The 24,367-nt window shown below is 42.3% G+C and overlaps 1 protein-coding gene across 3 annotated transcripts in view; it reads left to right on the forward strand.

Moving 5' to 3' along the window:
• The window catches only part of PTPN14 (protein tyrosine phosphatase non-receptor type 14), a 196,201-nt gene that overhangs the window by 69,031 nt on the left and 102,803 nt on the right, over positions 1–24,367 (forward strand). For 2 of the 3 annotated variants that reach the window (XM_005217361.5, XM_059875392.1), the window contains exons 2-3: positions 3,443–3,752; positions 15,249–15,418. In XM_005217361.5, the coding sequence (XP_005217418.2) occupies positions 3,579–3,752; positions 15,249–15,418 (344 nt within the window). In that variant the 5' untranslated portion in view covers positions 3,443–3,578. Of the gene's footprint in view, positions 1–3,442; positions 3,753–15,248; positions 15,419–24,367 lie in introns of those variants that run through there. The other variant, NM_001192499.3, reaches the window with a different exon arrangement.

Here is a 24,367-nt window from a genome sequence, read left to right on the forward strand (position 1 = left end):
TATGTATTTAAAAGCAGGGACTGTGTTTAGCAGTGGCTGGGATACATGTGCACCAAGCCAGCCGCATTCTTTCCTAGGTATTCAGAGTGACACACCCAAAGGTGAAGTGCCGGCCCAGGATGAGAAATGTGACTTGTGCCCACAGAGCAAATATTTTTCTCTCTCTGAGCCTCTCTAGTTTTTCAGTATAGGGATCGAATCTTGATGTCTCCTGCCCTGTGTTTTAGCAAGTTCATGGAAATGTGAGAGGGGTAAACTCTTTAAGGACTCCGTAGTTGAATGCTGATACTCTCTCTCTTTTTTCTCCTTTTTTGGGTGGGTCCCTCCGTGTTTTTTTCTGCCGATATCAGGAGGTCATCAGGTTGGCCTATCTTGGAGGTAAACACGACACTCTGCCAACATAAAGTGATTTAGAAACGTTCATCTGTTTTACCAAGCCCAGGTCTCTTGCATATGTATTTTAAGCCTTCATAAAACATGTACCTGTCACGCTAAGGAATGTGCCGAGGGCAGACATCAGAGGCTGGCCCAGGGAGTCTCGGGAGTGTGTTTGGCTGTGTTGTAGGGTTGTGTCCTGACAACCTCCTGGCTTGAGGCCTGGGGTGATTTCTGACAAGGAGTGATTTCTAAATATTGAAGCCATTAGAATTATTAATTCAAGAATTCCTGCAAGTAGCTATTCCTGTTTGTCTATCTAAGTGTTGGGGGCTCAGAGGTAGCAGCCTGACTTGGGGAATCAAATTAACAAAACGATCATATGAACAGGAGATGGTTCTTTATGCTTCACGGGAAACAGAAAGTTGAACAGAGAGGCCATGTGGACACGTCTGGCTTCTTTGGAAGATGAGAGCATTGGAAACCTTCCAGTGAGAGCCTTGCTGGCACAGGGCGGATGGTAAAGCTGCTTTTGTTGTTGTTATTTTATTCTTGTGTTGTCCATGGCAATAATGTCATCACTGGCATTCATGGGACATCTGGGGGTCAGTAAATCTTGTTATTAGTGAGTTAAATTTGGTGTAGTTTGGTGATGGGCTTTTGCATCAAGCATTTTGTAAAGGAATAAAATGAGAATAGGGTGGTTCCCCACATCTGTCTAAATATTTGGTGAAAAAAGGATACAGCTGTGATTTTAAATACATTAAAGAATTCATGTATTCACTTTTTCTTAAAAAAAAAAGTTGCAGACTAACTCATCATTAATTACTAATTTATAATTAATAATTAAATGCATATTCATCTCATTTTCTATCACCCAATAATAAATAAGATAATACAGTAAATAAAATAAGTATAAGTATTAAAAATAAAGACAAATAATGTTAAAAGAGGAGCAAGATTAGATTTTAAGTTCAGGATCAATGAATTGCTTAAATTATTGAATCCCACTTTTTCCATCTGTAAAATAGGGATTATAAATCAACACCAGAGAGCTGGTAATGGGGTTGAAATGAGACAATAAATTTAAAAGTTTAAAAAAAGTTCAAATTTCACTCCTTCTTTCTTGAGCGGACAGGCTGTATTATGTAACAACCTAAATAGGAAAAGAATTTGAGAAAGGATACATGTATGTGTATAATTGAATCACTTTGTTATAAACCAGAAACTAACACAACATTGTTAATCATCTATACTCCAATATAAGATAAAAAGTTTATCTAAAAAAGAATAGAGAAGAGACTTAAGAAATTTGAAGTTAATGATACTTGAAGCAAACTTTGTGATAGCTGGGTAAAGAGGGGCAATGAGAGATAAATATCTTATTGAACTCCAAGTATTGCTGCCCATCTAAGACTTCTCCAACCTTATGGTTACACTGACTTCAATACAAGCTGTTGGATGGTTTTAATAGAAGGTTGGTTCTTAAGTAAACATAATATTTTATTCACTGTGTTTTCCCCGATCATTAAAGCAGTGTTCACAACAATAAAAACAGAAAATCAAGAGCAGTCAAAGGAACATTAAACCACAAAGTCTCTCATAATTCTATTCACCTGAAACAGCCATCATTAAAACTACCATGTGTACACTGAAGGCGCTTCCCAGTGGCTCAGAGGGTAAAGAATCACCTGCTGTGCAGGAGAGAGTTCAGTTCCTGGGCCGGGAAGATCCCCTGGAGAAGGGCATGGCTACCCACTCCAGGCAAGTATTCTTGCCTGGAGAATTCCTGGCGGGCCGCAAGTCCATGGGGTCACGGAGAGTGGGACACAACTCAGTGACTAACACTTTCACTTTCATACATTGAAAGAGATTTTCTTTACCTGCGTTGTCATAAATATTCAGTTTTTAACTCAACCAGAGTTAATATAGTAACTTTTCCTTCTGTCATCAGTGATCTCGCAGCACACGTTTTGGTTACCTATTTTTTTCAATTATAAAAGCGATGCTCTGTAAGTAGATTAAGAATAAATCTTTGTTAGAACACACAGAAAAGTAAAAGATTTCTCTCCCAAGAAGCAGCCACCCAGCAGTTTTCTGTGCATCCTTTCAGAAACACTTAATATATACACAAGAATATGTCTTTCTCTACGTATTTTTAATTTTATGAAACTGGAATCTATGCATACAGTAAGCATCTTGCTTTTTTAAATTCCATTTAATTCCATGTCCTAGATTGCCACACTAAAAACACTAGCTACCTAGCCTAATTCAAACAACTTTGCAAATGATATATTTAGTTCAATTGTCAGTGATAACACATTTTTACACTCTGTGGGTATAGTACTACTTACGTAACCAATCCTCTGTTGATAGAGAAAATGTTTCATTTTATGCTATATGTACATGCTAAGTTGCTTCAGTCATGTCCAACTCTTTGCAGCCCTATAGACTGTAGCCCACCAGGCTCCTCTGTCCATGATTCTCCAGGCACAATACTGGAGTGCTACTTATAAACAATTTTTCAGCGGATGTCCTTTTCAAACTTGGACAAATGTATCTCTAGAAAATATTTCTTGAAGTAGTTCAGAGAGTAAAAGGATATATACATTTAAAGTTTTATGTATTATTAGTAACCAAGCTTTGTTTTTTAGCATTTCATCAGTTTATACTCTCACCAAAAAATGTTACCCAGCATTTTCCTCAGTGATGGGTATTACTAATTTTTTTTTGTCTGTGCCTATCTAATAAACGAAATATGATCTCTTAAAAAATGTAAATTGAAGTTGCATAGACATTGGTTTGAATACTGGCTTTGCCATGTGGGTTCTTGGATGAGTCCTTTCAATTCTCTGAACATCTATGTCTCTAGCCATGAAGTGGATCTTGTCATATCGCCGTTGTAAGATAAGGTCAAGTGCAAGGGTTCCACCAAGGCGCTTGGGAGCATCAGTTTGCAGGCTCTTGAATCTGGGCCTCAGGGGGGATGTGCTCATGTGGGAGGAACGTGTGCCGCCTGGAGCTTCCCTTCCAGCTCGTAACCTTGCTGCTACATTTGTGTTTGCAGCGACCCTCCGGAGCGCCACGCCGGGCATGGACGCCTTTTTCCGCACGGGTGGTAGTGCCCCATCACGAAGCTGCTAAGGCCATCTCAAGGGCGTGGGCGCCAGGACACGAGGGCAGCATCCCAGGCCTGCAGAGCCATGCCTTTCGGCCTGAAGCTGCGCCGGACGCGGCGCTACAACGTCCTGAGCAAGAACTGCTTTGTCACCCGCATTCGCCTGCTGGACAGCAGTGTCATCGAGTGCACGCTGTCTGTGGAGAGCACGGGGCAGGAGTGCCTGGAGGCGGTGGCCCAGAGGCTGGAGCTGCGGGAGGTAAGGGCGCGTGTGTGAGGAGTGGAGCGGCCACAGCACAGCCCGGGGACCCGGCTTGTCAGCCTCAGCCTGGTTTCTAAGCATCCTGTGATTCCCAGCATGGCCTCCCTCGTAACACCTTTCGGTGGATGCGGGGACCTGCTCTGATGCTGTGAGAAGCAAGGATACCCCCTAGAGCTTGCATGGGGCTGGGGGCGGTTGGGGGGAGGAAATAAGGGTGTGTGTGTGGCAGCTCCCTTTGCTTTCAGCCCATGAGGAGGCTGTAATGAGAGTCTCCTCCCCTAAGTCATTTACTCTCTTTAAAAACAATCAAGTGGGGTAGCTGGGGTTTTGATGTTCCAGCTACATATCAAGGAGAAAACTCCCACATACAGGGTGGATATAGCTGCTTTTATTTTTCGTTTGTTTCTATACTATACTCTTCAAAGAGGGTAAAAGAAAAAAGCATTTATTGCGAGCATGACCATTGAAGCTTTTTTTGTGGGAGCTTGTAAAATGGGAGTTTTGTTCCTCTTAAGATTCCTCATGACCCATGTTTTCTTTGGGCTTTAAGCAAACCCAGGGTTCACCATTTAGACAGTCACGTTACCTCTCTTTAGAAGAGACTCTTAGAGCAATATGCCCTTTGGTAATAAGCAAGCCCTGCTGTTTTGCAGCCTTATAGACATTCAGGAGAAGAGACTTTTGAGAGAGACCCACTCAGGCATTTGTTTCTTGAGAGCTTTGTAGGCTGGTAGGTAAGGGACCGTGGTTGAATGGTTGCCAGCGTTGAAATGATGGCAGACCCCTGAGAGTCAAGCCCTCCTTAGGGTAAGGAAGAGCCTGTGATTGCCGTGGGCCCTGGGATATCATTGCCCAGTTCTCAGGGTGGTCCCTCTGAAAAATGATCACATTTGATCTGTTTCCTCACCTCTCAGGATCCACACCCTCTTTCCATTTGCACAAGGAGTTGGGGTCAGGGAAGGTCTTCCTCTCCCCTTGGCACCTACCGCAGGCTGCCTCTTAGCCTCTGAAGGACTGTTTCACCTCAGCACTTGTTTCTCCAACTGGTCTTCATGTTTATATATTGGTTTCAGTGTTCAGGTCTTCCTTTGACTTTTCTTTTCCTGTGGAGGAGACTGTCCTGCCCAAAGGATACATGTAGCTTGGTAACTGACACAATTGAATAAGCATGTGAAAGGTTCTGACCTTGGTGGTTGATAGTTGGCTCTTTTTACCTTATTAATAGCACAATGGGGTGTACGCATTTAAGCATCCGTGTGTAAATCGGCATAAAACATGCATGTTTTATAGTTTGCTGCTGCTGCTAAGTCAGTCGTGTCTGACTCTGTGCGACCCCATAGAGGGCAGCCTACCAGGCTCCCCCGTCCCTGGGATTCTCCAGGCAAGAACACTGGAGTGGGTTGCCATTTCCTTCTCCAGTGGATGAAAGTGAAAAGGGAAAGTGAAGTCTCTCAGTTGTGTCCGACTCTTAGTGATCCCATGGACTGCAGCCTACCAGGCTCCTCCATCCATGGGATTTCCCAGGCAAGAGTACTGGAGTGGGTTGCCATTGCCTTCTCAGCTTTGTATTAAGAAAATGAAATAAATTTTTATTTCAATTTTGATATACATTAATTACAATTGGTGTTGTATTAGATAACTTAAAAATAGACTCTAGGGGGGAATCCCTGGTGGTTCATTGGTTAAGACTCTGCGCCCCCAATGCAGGGGGGCCCAGGTTTGATCCCTGGGCAGGGACCAAGATCTCACATGCTACAACTAAGAGTTCACATGCCACAGCTAAGACCCAATGCACCCCAAAAAACAAAAACAAAAAGCCCAAAACATTGTAGGGGATTTCCTGGCAGTCCAGGGGTTGGGACCCCATGCTTCCATGGCAGAGGACACGGGTTCAGTCCCTGGTTGGAGAACTAAGACCCTGCAAGCTACATGCTGTGGTCAAAAAAACCCAAAAAAACATAGGCTGTATTTTTTAAGGCAGTTTTAGGTTTATAGCAAATTTGAGTGGAAAGCACAGTGTCCCGCCCACAGTGCTTCCCCATGATCAACACCCCACAGCAGGGTGGCACCTTTGTTACAGTCAGTGAACCCACATTAACACATCCTATCACTCAAAGTCTGTAATTTACTTGAGGGTTCACTCTTGGTGTTGTATGTTCTGTGGATTTTGGCAAATGTACAATGATCTCTGTCCATATGGTAAACTTGTTTTTTAATGAACAGTGATTTTTTAAATATACTCAAGCGTTAATGAAAAAGGATACGTGTTTTAGGGTTAAACACATATTCCTCTTCCAGCAAAATGAAAGGTCATCCTGAGGCACCTTGGGTCACCAAAGGCCTCGTTGTCTCTCTGCTGGCGTTTGACGGTGTCCTGTATGACTCCATCCTCCTGTTACTGAATGCAGGTTCCTGTGTTACTGAATGCAGGTTCCTGTGTTTGATACACAGTGAGGCCAAACCGACATGTCTGAGTTTGGGGCCAAAAAAAGGTTTATTGCAGGGCCAAGCAAGGAGAACCGTGGGCTTGTTCTCAAAAATCCCTGAACTAATACGGTAAACTTTTCGAAGGTCAAATCTGGTTTTGAGTGCACGGCTTTGCTGCCATTTCGGTTCCCAGGCCTGGTTCATGTGATCAGTAAACAGTTATCTCCTGGGGAAGCAGAATATGACAGGGTCCATGCTCCCAAAACCCCAAGAACTGGGAGAATAGGAAAAACAAGAAACAAAGAAAGGGAACATCCTGTGCCAAGGTATAGAAACAGGAAAGAACATGGAATTTTCAGGGAAGGGCAGAGGGTAATTTGTACTGATCTGTGTGCGTGCGTGTGTGTGTGTGTGTGTGTGTGTGTGTGTGTAGGGGTTATGGAGGAGAGGAAGGAGCAGGTGGGCAGATAGGTGGAGACCACTTTTGAAGGGTTTGATGTGTCTAAGTACTTTTAACTATTAACAGATCCCATAGGACATTGTTCCTAAAATGTGTCACGAAAATAATTAAAATAATCACCACCTTTGAATGCAGCGTGTGCTATGCTGAGCACCTTTTGTTGATCAGCTCATTTAGTGCTTCTTACAAGCCTGCCAGGCGACTGACTACCCTTGCCGTCCACTTTTATGGTCCTGACTCCACTGTTCTAATTCCCAGGGATGTGTGGTGGCAGAGAAAGGGGCCGTGGTAAGATGCTTTGAGAAACACTCTCATAAGTCCTACAGTTAAAAAAAAAAAATGTGTTGAGCTCGGTGTTGCACAGTTATTTAAGCCTTCTAATAAATACTCTTTGACTCCTTTAGGGAATAAAACACTGCCTTGAAATAGAAAGCCATCAAAAGATTCCAAGCTGAAGCATGGCACAGGCACCTTGCCTTATAAGAAAGAACCAAGTGGTAGGAAAATGATGGGGACTGGAGTGGCCGGAGGAAGTAAGTGAGCACAAGTGTGAGCCACTCAGTCGTGTCCGACTCTTTGTGACTCCATGGACGATAGCCCGCCAGGCTTCTCTGTCCGTGGGCTTCTCCAGGCAAGAATACTGGAGTGGGTTGCCTTTCCCTTCTCACAGAGATGCCAATTAGACATAACAAGAACCTGGTAAGAGGAAATAAAATGAACCCTTTAAGAAAAAAAAATTTAATTCTTTTGAATGAGTTCAGAAAAAAAGGTATGAGTTTCTGACTGGGAACTTTTATTAAGGAGGAGACTTGAGAGATACAGGAGGCTCAGAAAATTTAGAATTCTGATAATACAGCTACAATATATTTGAATCAATGAGTTTACCCTTTCCCTTACCCCCAAATAAAATCTTGTGTGGAACTCCAATAGATAAGATGGAGCTGCTCTGTTTGCTGAGGGGATCGATAGGATTTTCTGGAGTCCCATCTCCTTGTGCCTTTCCCACCCCCCACATGGCTTGAAAAATAACTGCCCTAGATTGGGAGAAAAATAGCTAAAAACAATGCTGCCTTATGATTAACTCTCATATTTGAAAAATAAAAACATGGAGAACAGCAGAGTTTAGTGGCTAGGAATGTGAACTTGAACCAAACTGTCCGAGTTTGAATCCTGGCTCTGTCACTGACTTGCTCTGTGATCTTGGGTAGTACCCTGTGCTTTTGTTTTCTCATCTGTGAATGCAGATGGTAAGGGTAGCAGCCTCCATGAGCTGTTGAGAGGATTAAGTGAGTTAGTTTTTGCAAAATTGCCACTGTATCACAGTGTTGGGCACACAGGAACCACTCAATACAGTGGTCTCCTTGGCAAGACAAACCACTCAGATCAGACAAAGAGAAATATCGTATGATATTGCTTATATGTGGACTCTGAAAAGAAATGATACAAGTGGACTTATTAACAGAAACAGACACAGACTCACAGACTTAGAGAAGGAACTTACGGCTGCCAGATGGGGATGGTGGGAGGAGGGGAGTTAGGGAGTTTGGGATGGACATGTGCACACAACCATCAAGGACCTGCTCTGTGGCCCGGGGAACTCTGCTCAGTATTATGCAACAACCTAAATGGGAAAAGAATCAGAAGAGGATAGATAGCTGCATATGGATAACTGAATCACTTTACTGTACACCTGAAACTAACATAGCATTGTTAATCAAGTATTGTCCAGTATAAAATAAAAAGTTAATAAAAAAGATATTACCCAGGCCCCTCCAGAGATTGGAGTCTCTCCCTTTCATAAGTCTCCTTGTTGCATTTTTAGGTGGCTCAGTGGCACCCCTCTCCAGTACTCTTGCCTGGAAAATCCCATGGATGGAGGAGCCTGGTGGGCTGCAGTCCATGGGGTTGATAAGAGTTGGAAACGACTGAGCGACTTCACTTTCATTTTCACTTTCATACATTGGAGGAGGACATGGCAATCCACTCCAGTGTTCTTGCCTGGAGAATCCCAGGGATGGGGGAGCCTGGTGGGCTGCCGTCTATGGCGTCGCACAGAGTCGGACACAACTGAAGCGACTTAGCAGCAGCAGCAGCAGCAGTCATAGAAACTATGATCTACCACTGAGCCAAAATCTTTCAGTTCCTTGAACAGTTACTAATTTCAGATTGTGCTGTCCAGTAGGATGGCCATTGGCTACATGTGACTATCGAGCGCTTGAAGTGTGGCTAGCTTAAACTCACATGTGCAGTAAGTATAAAATATACAGCAACTTTTGAATATCTAGTATGACAAAAAGTTAAAATAATCTCATTCATCATTTTTATATTAATTACATAAGTAAGTAAGTCAGTGTTAGTCACTCATTCGAGCCCGACTCGTTGTGACCCCATGTACTGCAGCCCACCTGGCTCCTCTGTCCGTAAGATTTTCCAGTCCAGGATACTGGAGTGGGTTGCCATTTCCTCCTTCAGGGGATCTTCCCGACCCAGGAAAGACCCAGGGAAGAAGTTGCATAATAAAAGCATAATACTTAGAATGACCATTTTAAATAAAATTTATTGAAATTTGAATTTTACTTCTTTGTACTTTTTAAAGTAGCTACTAGAAAATTTTAAATTAAGTATATGGCTCACATTATATTTCTGCTAAATACTACTGCTCTAAGAAAAGCAAGGAGGCCACTTTAATAGTAATAAGGAATATAAATAATTACAATAAAATGTAAAAATATGCTGGAATTACTTCCTTTAGGAATAATCTTGACTACATTTTTTTTCCTGAGTTATTTTTGTTAGAATGTAATTGCTTTATAAATTTGTGTTAGTTTCTGCTGTACAATGAAGTGTATCTGCTTTGTATAGATATATCCCCTCCCTCTTGGACCTCTCTCCTACCCCCACCCCCATCCCACCCATCTAGGTTGTCACAGAGCCCAGAGCTGTGCTAGACAGCAGGTTCCCACTGGCTGTCTGTTTTTGCATATGGTAGAGAATTGACTATACTTTTTCCCTTGAGGCTCAGAGGGTAAAGCATTTGCCTGTAATGTGGGAGATGTGGGCTCCATCCCTGGGTCGGGAAGATCCCCTGGAGAAGGAAATGGCAACCCACTCCAGTATTCTTGCCTGGAGAATCCCATGAATGGAGGAGCCTGGTAGGGCTACAGTCCACAGGGTCGCAGAGTCAGACATGACTGAGCGACTTCACTTTCACTTTAATTAAAAAATAATAAATTAAAGAGAGATAAATAATAAAAGTACTTGAGACTATTCTTCCTGGCCATATTCTATTCAAGACAGAAAACTTTTTTACTAGGAAATCCAGCACTTTGTGGAAGGATGAATTTGATAACTCTTGGGTCTCTTCTAAGGCTGGAATAAGAGTCCTGGTTTTAAAGGAGCCTAAAAAATCCATAACCGTTTCATAGCGTTGGTGATTATCCTTTAAGTTATCCCCCTTTTCTTTTACAAATTTGTATTTTCATCTTTACTGAAAGCTGATTTATCCAAAGCTAGAAGTTATGGTAGAAGCGTCTCACATTTTGCTATTTTCATAATGGCTAGAGTTTGTAAAGGTACAGCATCTTAACATGCATTTCCTTTCATCAAAGTAAAGCTACCTACACTAAAGACATTGCTATGGCTTGATTTTATGTTAATCTTTTGGGAATTGGAAATTTATCTGTGATAATGGGAGTCCTCGAACACCTCATTCCCTGGCCCCGTGAGATAATAGCAGAATTTGCTGGGTTTTATAGCCAGCTTAAACGCATCTAGATGTGTTTGTATTTGCAGGGGACTAAAATAATCAACCATGATTAAGAAACGATTGAAGAGTAGGCTGCTGGGGAGATTTCTGAATTTTGTACTGTGTTTCCTCTTTGTAAAGATTATAATGTGAAATCTTATCAGCTTAATGTCAATTCTGTAAGGTAAATTGGCACCGTGTCTGTTTTCTTGATAGACAGATTGTAGGTGAGGTAATCCCCTGGTCTTCATCTTTTTGTGCATTCGAGTGAGTGGTATAGCCTCTGAAGGAGGGGTTTTTCTTGGCTAGATTTGCTTCTTGGGTCTGTGTTACTCTGCAGTTTCTTTTCCTGTACTTTTATGAAGAGATTGCCTAGGAAAATGAAGATGGTCCAGTTGTTAATTATAGACGTGTCAGTTATAGAAATCCCAGACTACCAAGAGTAGAGGTTGATTGTGCATAAGTTGTTTTTTGCAGTTATCCAACTGATGTATGGTGGTTTATTTTCCAAAGCTATTGGAATTTAATTGCGTGAACTGCTATTTCAGAGTCTGTGTCTAGTCATCTTTTGAAGTATTTTCCATACCTCAGTGAAGGTTTGAATGCTTGTATGTAATTCCTCTATATTTTATGTGGAGGCATCTCAACCTTTCTGCTTCTTAATTTACAACCGAACTATATGCTCCTACAGAGAAACCCTTACAACCTAATGCAAGGTATTTTAAACTTTTGCTTCTGGATGATTACCTCTTCAGAATGCTTGAGATAAGATCACTGGATTTAATCCCTGGTCCCTAGTAATTGCCAAAACTGTGTCTGTAACCCTTATAAACAGTTAGCATTTAAGCTGTGCTGTTGGTCACAAAACTAGAAAAACAAAACCCTAAAAAAAATAAAAACAAAACGTTACCCTCATTAATAGCTACTATGGGGGATAATACCATTTTTACAGATAAATGGACAGCAAATCAGAAACATCTCAAATTGTTTTTAAAGGCCTTCTTCACTATAGTCTTTTGATGATCCCACAAGAGGGATCTAGCTTTCACGCTGGAGGATTTACAGGCCAATCTGCCACTGAAGAAACCTATTTTTGTGGGCTCACATACACTTATGCTTTCCTGTTAATATGCAAAACTCCAAACCAAATAAACCAGGAAGCTACTCATATGAAAATGACAGTTTAGGGTGACTCTTCTTCCATTGTTATTTTAGTCGTGCATTTTTAGCAGTTGATTCAGAGATGTGGTTCCTCTCCCTGGGAACTGGTTCTTCTGTCTTCTTTTTCTTATCTGCAGTGAACGCGTTGCAGAATTCACGGCACCAGAGCTGTTTTTCTCTAAAGAAAACTAGAGAAATAAAATGGGATTTAGAGCTCACACAGAGGTATTGTGAGGCTTAGATGGACCTGGCTTATGTTTGGTGCTTTGGAGATAAACCAAGCAAGTGTCTCAGGCATTTTACTTGGGCAGTGCTGTAGAATCCTTTCGGTCGTGGAGGAGGGGGTTTCTGTTCGGAATCCACCACGTTTTCTTCAACCGCGTGGCACTGTTTAGCAGAAGAGCTCAGCTTTCAGAATTCAGCTGGAGTTGAAATTGGCAGGTGGCTGATGCACAGGCCTGGTGTGGCCTCAGCTGGGCTGGATGGGATTAGTGGGCCCTTGGATGATACACAGGAAGTTAACTGGCGCACGTGTTAGTCTGAGTGAGAGGTTAGGTTCCGGTTCTGTTTCTTGTGGCGCACTGTGAGACATGGCTGAGTAAACGTGCGGCCTTGTGAACTTGAATAGAGCAGGGTAATAAGAACTTGGAGACAAGGTCTTTCTCCTCTGTTGAGCTCTCCAGAGCAGGCATATGGCAGAGGAAGAATAGGGAGGGGTGAGGTGGGAATGGAGAAGTTACTTGGAGCAGAGCTTTACGAAACAGTGTCAGATGGGGTGGATAACTGAATTCAGCACTTCTAAACTAGGTCGTTCTGGCCATAGCAGGTAGAAACTGTGTCCTCCAGGTTATCTGCCTCTTCTGCACTGTAACCCCATTTCTTGAATAGTTAAATAATGGTTTCTTTGGATAAATGCATGTGAGTCACCCGGAAATACCCTGTGTCTTGTGGAAAAGGCTGTACCGCAGCAACAAAAGTATCTTATGCCATGGATTAGGTTTTGACATTAAAAGTGGTTTGCCTTGTTATTTGGAATTCTATATTATTAATTATAGCTCAAGACTATTTCCACACCATGATTCTCTTATACCTCGTCACCTTCCTTTTCTGTGTGTGCACATGCGCACACATGTATATCTGGGGGTGTATGTGTATTCCATGGAATACTTTCTCAGGGTGTTTTTTCTTTCTTTTTTATTTTGAAGAGCAGAGATCAGGTCTCGTTTAATGATTGGGTGGGAAGGAGAAAAGGAAACTTAAAATACTGGTCTTTAAAGCACAGGAGAAGTAAAACTTACCTTTTTTTTTTTTTTCAAAATCAATTATAGAATGTTTATGCAGTTATTGTGGACCCTTTATAGTTTAAGTGCTACTAATTTGAGTGAATGTTACAGTTTGAGTGAAGTAGGGACCATAAAATCATACCTCCAAATGTCAAGACTGCTTTTAGTGAAAGGTGATAAATCATGGCTGGCCTGCAAAGCAGTTGCAAAGTTTGCCCTCACTTTCTCCACCCAGGCTTACAAAAGGGCTCTTTTCCAAGTAAAATAATTATCACATAGCCCATCACTGCTTACATATATTACCTCATTTATCATATACAGACTCACTCCTAGTCATCCAGAATACTGTGGAATACCCTTATACGGCACTGTGCTCCATGAAGGAATTCGGTGCAATGCAGAACTGCATTGGATCTTTTTCAGATGGTTTATTAAATTAAATCCCCGGATTGCCTCATTTTCAGGCTAGCCTAAGCCCACGTGATAGATCCCCTCGGAAAGCTTCAGAGTGATATTCCAGTGTCCCATAAACACCTTTAATGAGACTCTTAAAGAAACTCTTTGGGGAGACACTGCTTTGTGATGTTTTTCTTATACCTTTTAGATTTTTATGTTACTCGTAGACCTTCCAGCTTCTGCTTTTGCCTGCCTCTTCTCCTTTATTTCCAGATAACTTCTATTTTCTGATTCTGTGGTTGACAGGGATGCCAATAGCGGCTGATGACGAAGATGCTTGAGGCTTGTCTGCTTTTTTTTTTTGTTAGTTAGGGTGATGATCGTGGTGATACACAGCTGCAACAGAAAGCACCATTTGTGAAGTAGTTATGTAAGGTGGGCCACGCACATGGTGGACGGTCTTTATCTCATTTATGCCCCGAACAGCCTGTGGCTGATGGGGGTAATCACCATCCCCATTTCGCAGAGGAAAAAGCTCCGAGACTCTGGGAGGCTCCATCACTCATACAGTTACAGAGACAGTGAGTGTAGAAGCTGAGAGATGAACTGACGTCAAAGCCTATTTTCTTTCCGTTCAGCCACATTTCATTTCTTCTATATCATCAGTCACATTGGAACAACTAATGGACTCGCTGGAGCTGGAAATGAACAATAGGGTCAGAATCCACTCAAGCAAGTTGGCCTAAGTTTTAAATAGAAACATAGCCTTGGTTCTGTTTGTTGGCATTTTGTTGCTCGAGAAATGCATAGATTTCTGGTGTTGACTTGCCCTGTGAAACATCGTGGAGGAAACGGTCCCATCTGAAAGCTCACACATTTAAAAATATCCTTTAGAATATTTAGATCTGCAATTTTATATAGGGAAGGATATGTCTGGTTTTCTAGTAAACTCAGAGTCAAGACTTGATTACACATTTTGGTGGCGTGGTGACAGGATTGATGTACTGTATCGTTGAGGGTGCAGCCAGCTGTAGTGGGAACTTGGGCACAAAAATGCCTTTGGAAATTAAACATTGTAATGAAATCATGCCTTTGAAGGCAGATTTCCAGGTGTGCTGTAAACCATTCTAGGCTATAATTGAAATATAAAAGAATGCTTCAAAAGCAGTGATCAGTTTTTTTTTTTTGGGGGGGTGACTGCTGTGCTAATCCTGAAATCCTAGCATGAATTAATATAAAGACAGGATTGGATGCATAAAAGTACCTGTTTTAATCATTTAGCACATTGTTCAAAACTCAACCAGTTGAGGCTTCAAGTCCAAGGGTGAAAAATCTCACTTTCATCTATCAAATCCCCCCGCACTGATCTGCCAAGAACAGCCACTGGGGGCTCCTGTGGGCAGCTGTGAAGAGCAACTCCTTCCACTCTCCACGCTTAATATGGGGGAGAGACTCGCTGCAGTTATGTATAATGAAGTGGTCGAGGCCGATGTTTTTTAAGGTACTTCATTAAAGCTCAAACAGGGTGAATCCGTTTTCGGTTCAAATCAGGTACCCTATGAAAACATTCTGCGCTGCGGACGCTTGACGTTGGCAGAAGGTTCCACCTTCGGAGTTGAGCAGTAAGTTACTTTGCAGCAGGTGCAGGAGCTGTGTGTGCCGCTGCCAGCGAGCTCCACGTGAGATCACGAAGCATTCCGAAAGCACAGGGAAGTCAGCCTCGAGACCTTAGAATAAGTCCGCATGGTCTCCAGTCGGTATCACCCACTGCCCTTACCTAACGCAGGTGCATCTGTGCCCACGTGTACAAAGAGCAGCCATGGGTAGGAATACTGCCATCTGGACACTCGGGGTGGTTTACAGTAAGTACTGTGTGCCTCTGGTTTTTTTTCAAAAGTTCCAAAGTAAAAGCTGGATCCTTGTGTCCGGGCTGGGGGACCAGAGGTGAGGTTAGACGCTGGAGTGGTCTCAGGATGCCCCTTAGGAGGCCCGAACTGACGCTCTCTTGTCTTTTCACCTAGACACACTACTTTGGCCTTTGGTTTCTCAGCAAGAGCCAGCAAGCACGATGGGTGGAGCTGGAGAAACCTCTGAAGAAACATCTGGACAAATTCGCTAATGAGCCTCTGCTTTTCTTTGGAGTCATGTTCTATGTGCCAAATGTGTCATGGCTTCAGCAAGAAGCCACAAGGTAGGTGCTTTTCTCCATGTTCCAAGAAGGGTGTGGAGTAACTGAGGCTTCAGACGAAGTGGATGAGCTGGTTGATTTAGGGTGTGTGTGTGTGTGTGTGTGTGTGTGTGTGTGTGTGTGTGTGTGTGTGTGTGTAGTGGAGGAGAGGGGAGGTAGTTGGGGATTGTTTACCCCTTTGCAGCTTTAGAATTTTTGTTTGAATCCATGTAGCTCATGCCAGCGGTTCCCTCTTCTGCTTGTGAGGTAGCAGTGATCCTGAGACAGGTAGAATTTTGTGTCTAGAAGCATAGAAATATTAATTGGAGACTGTAAGTAAAATAAATATGCTAGAATTTAATTTAAAAAAATTAATTAACCACCTAATGCTGTTTGGTCCACTCGTTCCCTCAAAATGTCCCCAAACAAAATGCATCATCCGACTTTGGATTTGAGGATTGACAAGGTCACTGAAGATGGGAGTAGAGTTGAGTAAAGCTCAGACAGGGTAAGAGTTTTGGTTTGGTAGGTTTAATACAAAGAAATAGGAAGCCAGCAAGCAGAGAGACCTGGGGATTGGCCCCACCCTCCTGCTCATTGGCTGCTTTTCCTGGGAGAAACCCTGTGCCGTCTTTGAAATGGTATTTCTCCCCCATCTGTAAAATGAGGGATTTGCACCTAAGTCTTGAATGATCTGATGAGTCTGCAGCTCTGTGAATGAAATGAGTATGTTTCAACTGATGTTCGTTAAAATATGCAGGTGGTGGGGGGTGTTTCCTTATCAAATGGTTATTTCGAGTAATGAAGGGAATTGCATAAACTCTCTACTTATAAGCCTTTTACTCTGATCATGGCATTCAGAGTGCTTGGGAAGCAATGCCAGTGACATCTGGGATAAAAGGAACAGTATGCTACTTGATTATTATATGTGTCATTTCTTAGATTTTAAATTTCTGAAATAAGGATGCAGTTGAAATTTTTATTAACATTTTAAGGTGATAGTGTCCCTCCTCTTCTTTTTTTAATCCAAACTATTGTTACATAGGTGGTGTTTCTATAAAACAGAGGCTGTGAGAGAGCTGACTGACCCAGGAAATCTACATCAGTCTTTCAGGTGTCATTCATTTGAAGCACTTAATTATATACCATCATGTGCTGCTTTTTTGAGTGATGTCATTTAAGTCCTTTCTGTCTAAGAAATTATCTCCTCAAATCTCCTCAAGTCAAATCAGATCAAGATGATTTCCTCCAGCTTTTGAATCCTTCTTGAGTTCTTTATACAGTGTTAGGAACACAGCATTAGGTTAATAAATACTTGCTGATTCATAGCTCTTGGACCTTTAAGTGCAAGACCATGAGGGTCAAGGGTGAAACATGGACTATGAATTAATGCATACTGAGAAAAGTTCAGCCTGTAAGAAAAAAAAAAAAATGAAGTGGTGTTCCTCTAGACAGATTTATTCTGTAAGGTCTATTTAGGAAGAGCAGTTGAAGTGGTGAGGGACACAGAAATTATGCTTTATGAAGTTAAAAAAACAAAAGATTGTTTAAGCTTAGAAAGATGAAGACTTGCAAGGGTGCAGTAGCTGCCTTTGAACTCTCATGGGGAGGGAATTCTGTGTCAGCTCTGAATAACAAAATTAGGGTTAGTAACGATGAAGTTCAAGGAGTTGAAAGACTTTGGTTATTTGGCTTGACATAAGAACAGAGTTTCTAATAATTAAAGCCATATAAAAGTGGAACAAGCAGACTTACAATAGAGCAGGCTCCTTGGTCTCTGGGATTGCTGTAGTTCAGGGTGAATAGCCTGTGTGGTGTCTTGAAGAGGAGACTGCCATATTGGATAGGATGTTGGAATCATCAGTGATTCTCAGACCAGGGCTTGCTGGATCACAATTAACCCAAAGCATTTATTCGAAATATGGATTCTAGGACTGCACCAGAAGTCTGAACTTGAATGTCTCAGGCTGGGGATCACAAGGATGTGTTGTTTAAAATAAGCAATATTCCTCAGGTAGTTCTGATGTTCATTCAGACTTGGGAATCAATTAGTTAACCTATAAAACTCTTTACAGTTTCAGATTTTCTAGATAAGTAAACAATGCTGCATTATTTGATTGTCAATATTTGCCTATAAAAGCTGAAACAAAGCATGTTTAAATCTCAAAACCTGAGGTATAGAGTAGGAACTTTTGACTTTCTTTTTGCTTGGTTAGGTTGGTTCATGTAAGAGGTTTGATAAGGAAGGAAAGAAGTGTTTTTCAACAGAGGAGTTTGAAGCAGACTCTCTGAGCAGAAAAACTAACTGAAAATAATTCAGAACTTTGAAGGACATTTTTTTTTAGATGTAAACTCTGGAACTAACCTATGTAAATTTCAGGTATAACCTTCTCTCTGTGGGAAAGGATATTTGTAATTAGGAGCTGGGTTTGCAAGAGGAGTTTTTTGCTACTCCTCCCCCTCCCACCCCTGATCCCCCTGCACCAGCATTGCAGGAATTTTTGTGGTCTCAAAGGGCCCGAAAACTGAAATGTGCCAAGGGGTGTCAGAGCAGGTCAAAGACTTATGCTGGAGAGATGGAGAAACAAGAGAGAAAAGTGTTGTAAGTAAATAAAGGAACATTGATAAAGGGATAAAGAAAAGAAGCAGGGAATTCCATCAGGGTTCAGTGGTCAGGACTCAGCGCTCTCACTGTGGGGGCCCTGGGTTCCAGCCCTGGTTGGGGAACCACAATTCCATAAGCCACACAGTGTGACCAAAAAAAGAAAAAGAAGAGAAAAAAGGAATGTATATACTTGGGAAGGTTGAGGGCCACCAACCATGATCCAGATTTGGCTCACTGAGACCCACCCTTAGTTTTGGACATATAGACCAGAGTGTAAAGGAGGCCTCGTTCAGACAGAAGAACATTTTGGAGTGTTCAGGACTTCTGAGTTTGATGTTAGAGATGAACATTTAGCTGAATTCAAGTGGAAGAGAGCTGTAGTACTAACAATCATTAGGAGCCCTAGGGAATGTGAACCTTCTTGGGAGGTTTTAGAAGCATCTGGGGGCTCCACTGAATATTGAAACTGTCTTCCAGGCAGAGTGGCCAAGGAGAAGCCGTAGTGGGGTGGGATCCCAGAGCGCTGTTTCACCGAAGGCCCAGCAGCGCTCACAGGAGCTGGCTAGTGACCGGCTTCCCAGGCAGTCCCTGTTTCCTGAGTGACCAGATGGCTCAGGTGCAGACGGACTTGGGCTTCTGAGAGCACCTGGGATCTGCAGCTTCGACACAGAACAGTTAGTCTTTGTGATGCCTTGCACAGTAAGATGTTTGCATAGATTAGAACTAGAGATCTGTCTTTCATTGCAGACAACCCTTTGGAGGAGGCAACCATTCAACCATCTGTGCTTGAAAAATAAACCTTTGTCTGGAGCCCACCACACTTGTTTTCACGCAACACATGTTTGCAGTGATTTGGCTGCCTCTATTTGAGAGTGAAACAGGTTCTATAACATTAGCCGCTTCTTCTCTGAATAAGAACAAGGAAGTTAGAATTAATACTGTCTCTGTGTGTGTGTGTGTGAATCTATATAAAAACACACAGAGATGAAGATATATTTAATGTATATTTCATTCTGTGTGTTTCATTTCTGATCTTCAGACAGTTCTATCCTTGAAAACTTGCAGGTTAATATAGTATTTGGAACAATGCACCAAAAATCAGAAAAGGATGTTGATTGCATGCTGTTTAAGAAGGTGATTGACTTTATTAAGATGATCAGTGTTTTTTAAATTAGAAAATTGAGACACTGTTTTTAAATTTAAAAAATAATAATTTTACTTATTTATTTGATGCTGTGCTGGGTCTTTGTTGGGGCTTTTTCCCTGGTTGTGGCGAGCAGGGGCTACTCTCTATTTGCAGTGTGCGGGCTTCTCATTGTGGTGGCCTCTCTTGGGACCACGGGCTCTAGGGCGTGTGGGCTTCAGTAGCTGTGGCTCCCGGGCTCTAGAGCACAGGCTCAGCAGCTGTGGTGCACAGGCTTACTTGCTCCTAGCCCTTCCTTACTGGCATGTGGTATCTTCCCAAACCAGGGATTGAACCTGTGTCCCCTGCATCAGCAGGCGGATTCTTAACCCCGGGACCACCAGAGAAGCCCCTGTTTTTTTTTTCCCTTTAATTTTGATGTACTGTGTTTCCTCTCATCTCCCAGATATGACTTTTCAAAAACAAGCCTCTTCATAAGTGAGGGAAAAATGCCAAGATAACTATGGTGGAGTCAGGGATGAAACAGACAGTTCAGAACCAACATTTAGGTGGTGATTGAATAGAAGACCAAAGTTATCAGAGGGAGAATACACATAGAAGTACACATAAAAGGGGGGAAAAAAACTCTTAATATTCTTAAAGAAGTGTGAAAAAGCTGGTGAAGAGGACACACTAACAGACAGATGGAGGATGAGTCATGAAACCATGAAAAGGAAAGAGGTTAGGGAGAGAATTCTCTCCAAGCTGTAAGATACATTACCTTGGGGCTTTAAAAATGTTCGTTTTTCCCCCTTTGGTTAAAATGACTCAAGGATGGACCACCATAATTTTTTCCATTTTGCTTGGCTTCTCTTCTGCCTTTTTGCCAGCTTTTCTGTTCAGCAACGGGACTCTGGTTAGGAGTTTATCTTCCCCTGTTCTGCCCTCCTCCTGACTCAAAGGAAAGATTTTTGTAATGTGTTTTAATGATGTGCATAGCAACAGGCTCATTATAAACACATGGTGTTCAGATTTTTCTGGACACAGAATGAAGAAAGATGGTTTGTGAGAGGTGGAGAAATTCTTAGTCAAACAGAAGGATCCTTAATAATAGCCAGGGGAAACCAGAAAGCTGCTGGCCAAGATCACTGCTTTTCGTTTAGGACTGGGGTTTTTCCAAGTCTTCCTCCAGTGAGGAAGTCCCTCTTTAGTTTTTTCAATACTAAAGAGAACACTTTGTAAGAGAAGAAGTAATTTTTGAAGAGTGAATTGGCTTCGAGGTTGAAGTTCCTTCACTGCATGCATGATTTCTAAAATTTTCAATTCTGGGGCATTTTTCCGTTATCAGAACATGTTTATCTTCACATTATCCCTGTTGAATGGCCTATTTGCATATTGCCAAGGGCCTTCTGGGCTTCCCGGATGGTTCAGTGGGTAAAGAATCTGCCTGCAATGCAGGAGACGTGGGAGATGTGGATTCTATCCCTGTGTTGGAAAGATGCCTTGGAGGAGGAAAATAGCAACCCTCTCCAGTATTTTTGCCTGAAAAATCCCATGGACAGAGGATCCTGACAGGCCAAAATCCAAAGGGTCGCAAAGAGTTGGAGACAACTGAGCAACTAAGCAGCAAGCAGCCAGGGGCTTCTAATTGTCCTAAGAAGGCCAGATAGCCTGTCCTTCTTTTCCAGGACACATTTGTAGCCCACTGTGGAGGTGGGGTGGTCCGTGCTGCTAGAGGTGAGCGCTGTTTAGACAAAGCAGTGGAGCCGCCGCTGTGGCCAGCACAGTTGCTCTGCCCTCCAAGGGCGGTCTCGGCACACTGCAGCACATCCGGTGGGAACTCCAGGTCTGTGGGACCTGTGGCAGGCTCCCTCCACCCAGTGGGCGCTGCCTCTGTGTGTTCTGCACTTCTCAGCCTCTGTGGGTCGCTCTTCTCTTGTTATCACTCTTCTCCTGTACATCTCCCAACTTCCATAAAGTACTGGACAATGAGGCTACATGCTGCTGCTGCTAAGTCGCTTCAGTTGTGTCCAACTCTGTGCAGCCCCATAGATGGCAGCCCACCAGGCTCCCCCGTCCCTGGGATTCTCCAGGCAAGAACACTGGAGTGGGTTGCCATTTCCTTCTCCAATGCATGAAAGTGAAAAGTGAAAGTGAAGTTGCTCAGTCATGTCTGACTCTTCTCAACCCCATGGACTGCAGCCTACAAGGCTCCTCCGTCCATGGGGTTTTCCAGGCAAGAGTACTGGAGTGGGGTGCCATCGCCTTCTCTACTAGCCTTCTTGGTAAAACTGCCTGGTAGTTATTTCCAGAAAGATTTTGAAAAAAAGTCTTAATCTCTTTATGGACTAGTAGGGAGCATTCCACAATGTTAAATGTAATTCCTTGTCTGGGAAGAACTAATGGGGCAATGTGTCATTCCACTAACTGGAAATATATGGCCACGGTGAAAGCTGCACTCTTTCGGTGCCATAAAGAGCATGGGTGCATTTTCTGTTACGATGGTGAGTGACAAGGGAGGTATAACATTGTTACAGTGTTAGATGGTGGTGGGGAGTGTACCCCACTTCCAGTTACATGTTTTGGGCTATTGACATTTCTATTGATGTTTAAGGTAGATTCACTTAAGACGTTTTACATCCCTGTGAAGGTCAAACTGGTGTTTTGATTTTTTTTTTTTTTAACTAGGCTTCAAGAAGTGGTTCCAGTGACCTTACAAAAGCTTTCTTCACCTTACCTTTCTTGTAAATACCTAAGGTTTCCTCCTTAGTCTCTTGCCATCTGCCTCGAGTGCTATTGTAAACAAGTCAGTGTTCAACCAGTGTTTAAAATGTCTCTTTTAAAAGCTCTAATTATGGTAACGTTTCCATTTCCTTTTACAACACCATATATTTTGTTCCTCCAGTTCTCTGAGTTCTTTTATTATTTTGAAATGTCATTTTAATGGCTATTTAAAGTTTACCCGTGGGCTGGGAAATAGGGACTCCCTTCAAGTCAGACTTAAGATTCAGCATGAATTCCCTGTGGATAATATAATTTGCTGAGAATGGCAAATCCTTCTCCGAGCCAGCTCCAGCCAGTGAATGAGAACTTGTTCTCTCTCTGTCTGATGATTGAGAACGAAATTGTTTCTGCCAGATATTTTAAGATGCTGTTGATACTGAGATTTAATCTCAAACATTATACTGTGTGGCCAACGTCACGAATGATGAGATGAGAGAGGAGGATGGCTGTGCGCCACAAACAGCCATCTTGAAAGCCAGCAGAATTGATTCCCCAAAGGAGATGAGTTGATGAAAATGTGAGTTGCCTTTTGCATTATTTCTGATTTCAACCTTTGTGTTAAGCACCTATTCCATGTTAAGACACTTTGCTAGTCAGTGGGAGTATATAATGAGCAGATCTCAACATGTCCTCTCTCTTCTGAAAGAGCAGTATCTCCAAGCAGCATTTATTTCATTTCCACACATTTGATTTATTGGAAATTGGAGTTTGTCTGTAAAGCTTACACTGCTCATGTTATTTACTTCCTGGCGTTTGCTTTCTCGCTCTTTTCTTGAGTCACGGGGAGCCTGGTGAGTGTCTTCCTGGCCCAGCTTTATGGGCCTGTGACCTGCAGTTATTTGCACGGGGCCCCACACTCAGAAAGGTACTGAACTTGGCTTTGTGCTCTGCTGCCATTCTTTTGAAATTCTTAATGATTTTTTTTTTTTTGGCTGCAGCAGGCAGCATGTGGAATCTCAGTTCCCTGACCAGGGATTGAATCCGTGCCCCCTGCAGTTTGGAAGCTTGGAGTCCTAACCAGGCAGCATGTGGAATCTTAGTTCCTGACCAGGGTTTGAATCTGTGCCCCCTACAGTGGAAGCTTGGAGTCTTAACCGCTGGACCATTGGGGAAGGCCCAGAAATTCTTAATGATTTTTGAATAACGAACCCCGCATTTCATTTTTCACTAGACTCTGCAAATTCTGTAGCCAGTCCTGCCCAGGACAGCCTGCTACCTACGTCCCTGTTCATTCATCTCTGCTGGTTTTATTGTTGCCTTATGACTTGCTGGGTGGATCTGAGTCTGCTGTTATGGGTGTGATCAAAGAGAAAGAGTAAATAACAATAATAAAAAAATCCACAGGGGAACAAAAATAAAATTTTCACTCTGTATGTGCACTCTGACAGATAGTATGGAACAGCGAGGCCTGGTGTGCTGCAGTCCATGAGGTCGCAGAGAGTCAGATACAACTTAATGACTGAACAGCAACAGCATGCAAATAGGAAAATAAAATTGAGGCGTTAGTAACCATTTCTGCCCCAGGACTTGACTTACTGGAAAAATCCTGCAGAGTTAGGGGAGCCATTAATATTCTAAAATCAGTTGAATTTCCTTTAGAGAAGCTGATTAATTAGCTTATCTCAATCCTCAACTAGGATTTCCTTACATTTTTCTGTAAAGACGATGACTCTCCAAAGTTTAGACTTTCATTAATTAAAGCAAAAGCACACCTTAGTGCCTACCTCATCATACCAAGTCTTCCACATGTATGGATATCCTTTTTATCCTTCTCTTTCCCCTCTCAGGAAAAAGATCTCTTTTGCAAGAATATGTAGAGAGATAGAAGGTTAGGCAACAGAACAATGAGGTGTACCCAAATAAAATGAAGTTAGTACTTAAACACAATCTAGTTGTTTTTTTGTTTAAAATTCTCATTTTTAATCATATGGCTAATGTGTATTTACTAGTATTTGATGATCTGTTCTGAAATTCTCAAAAGCAAACAAAAATCATGTGTTTCTGTTGAGCTGCTTGGATATAACTTGATGTCTTAAGCGAGGGCAACGATTTTGGTTTTTTTTTGCATTCCCTGATCTTCAAAGATACATGTATTCATTTGTTTATTCACTGATTCATTGATTCCAAATGGTTCTTTATCAGAGTTGCATTGCAGGAGACTGAGAAAGATCCAACATTTGGCTCATGGAGTAATAAAGATTTATAATACAGCAGGGATTAAAATTTTAGAATATTGAATTTGTTCAAAAGCCTAGTAGAACCCAATGATCCCACGCAACAGTGTCTACCTTCAGCTGAGAGGTAGAGAGAGGGGGAAAAGTAAACAGTAGTGAGGAGAAGAGGTGTTTTGTCATGTCAAAGCATGCCAGCTATGCTGTATGGATTTTTTTTTTAAGAAAGCATCCACTTCCTTAAAAAGTATTTCTCGGATTTTTCGGGATACCATTATAATGGGTGGGAT

The sequence above is a fragment of the Bos taurus genome, chromosome 16 (assembly GCF_002263795.3).
Source record: "Bos taurus isolate L1 Dominette 01449 registration number 42190680 breed Hereford chromosome 16, ARS-UCD2.0, whole genome shotgun sequence".
NCBI lineage: Eukaryota > Metazoa > Chordata > Mammalia > Artiodactyla > Bovidae > Bos > Bos taurus.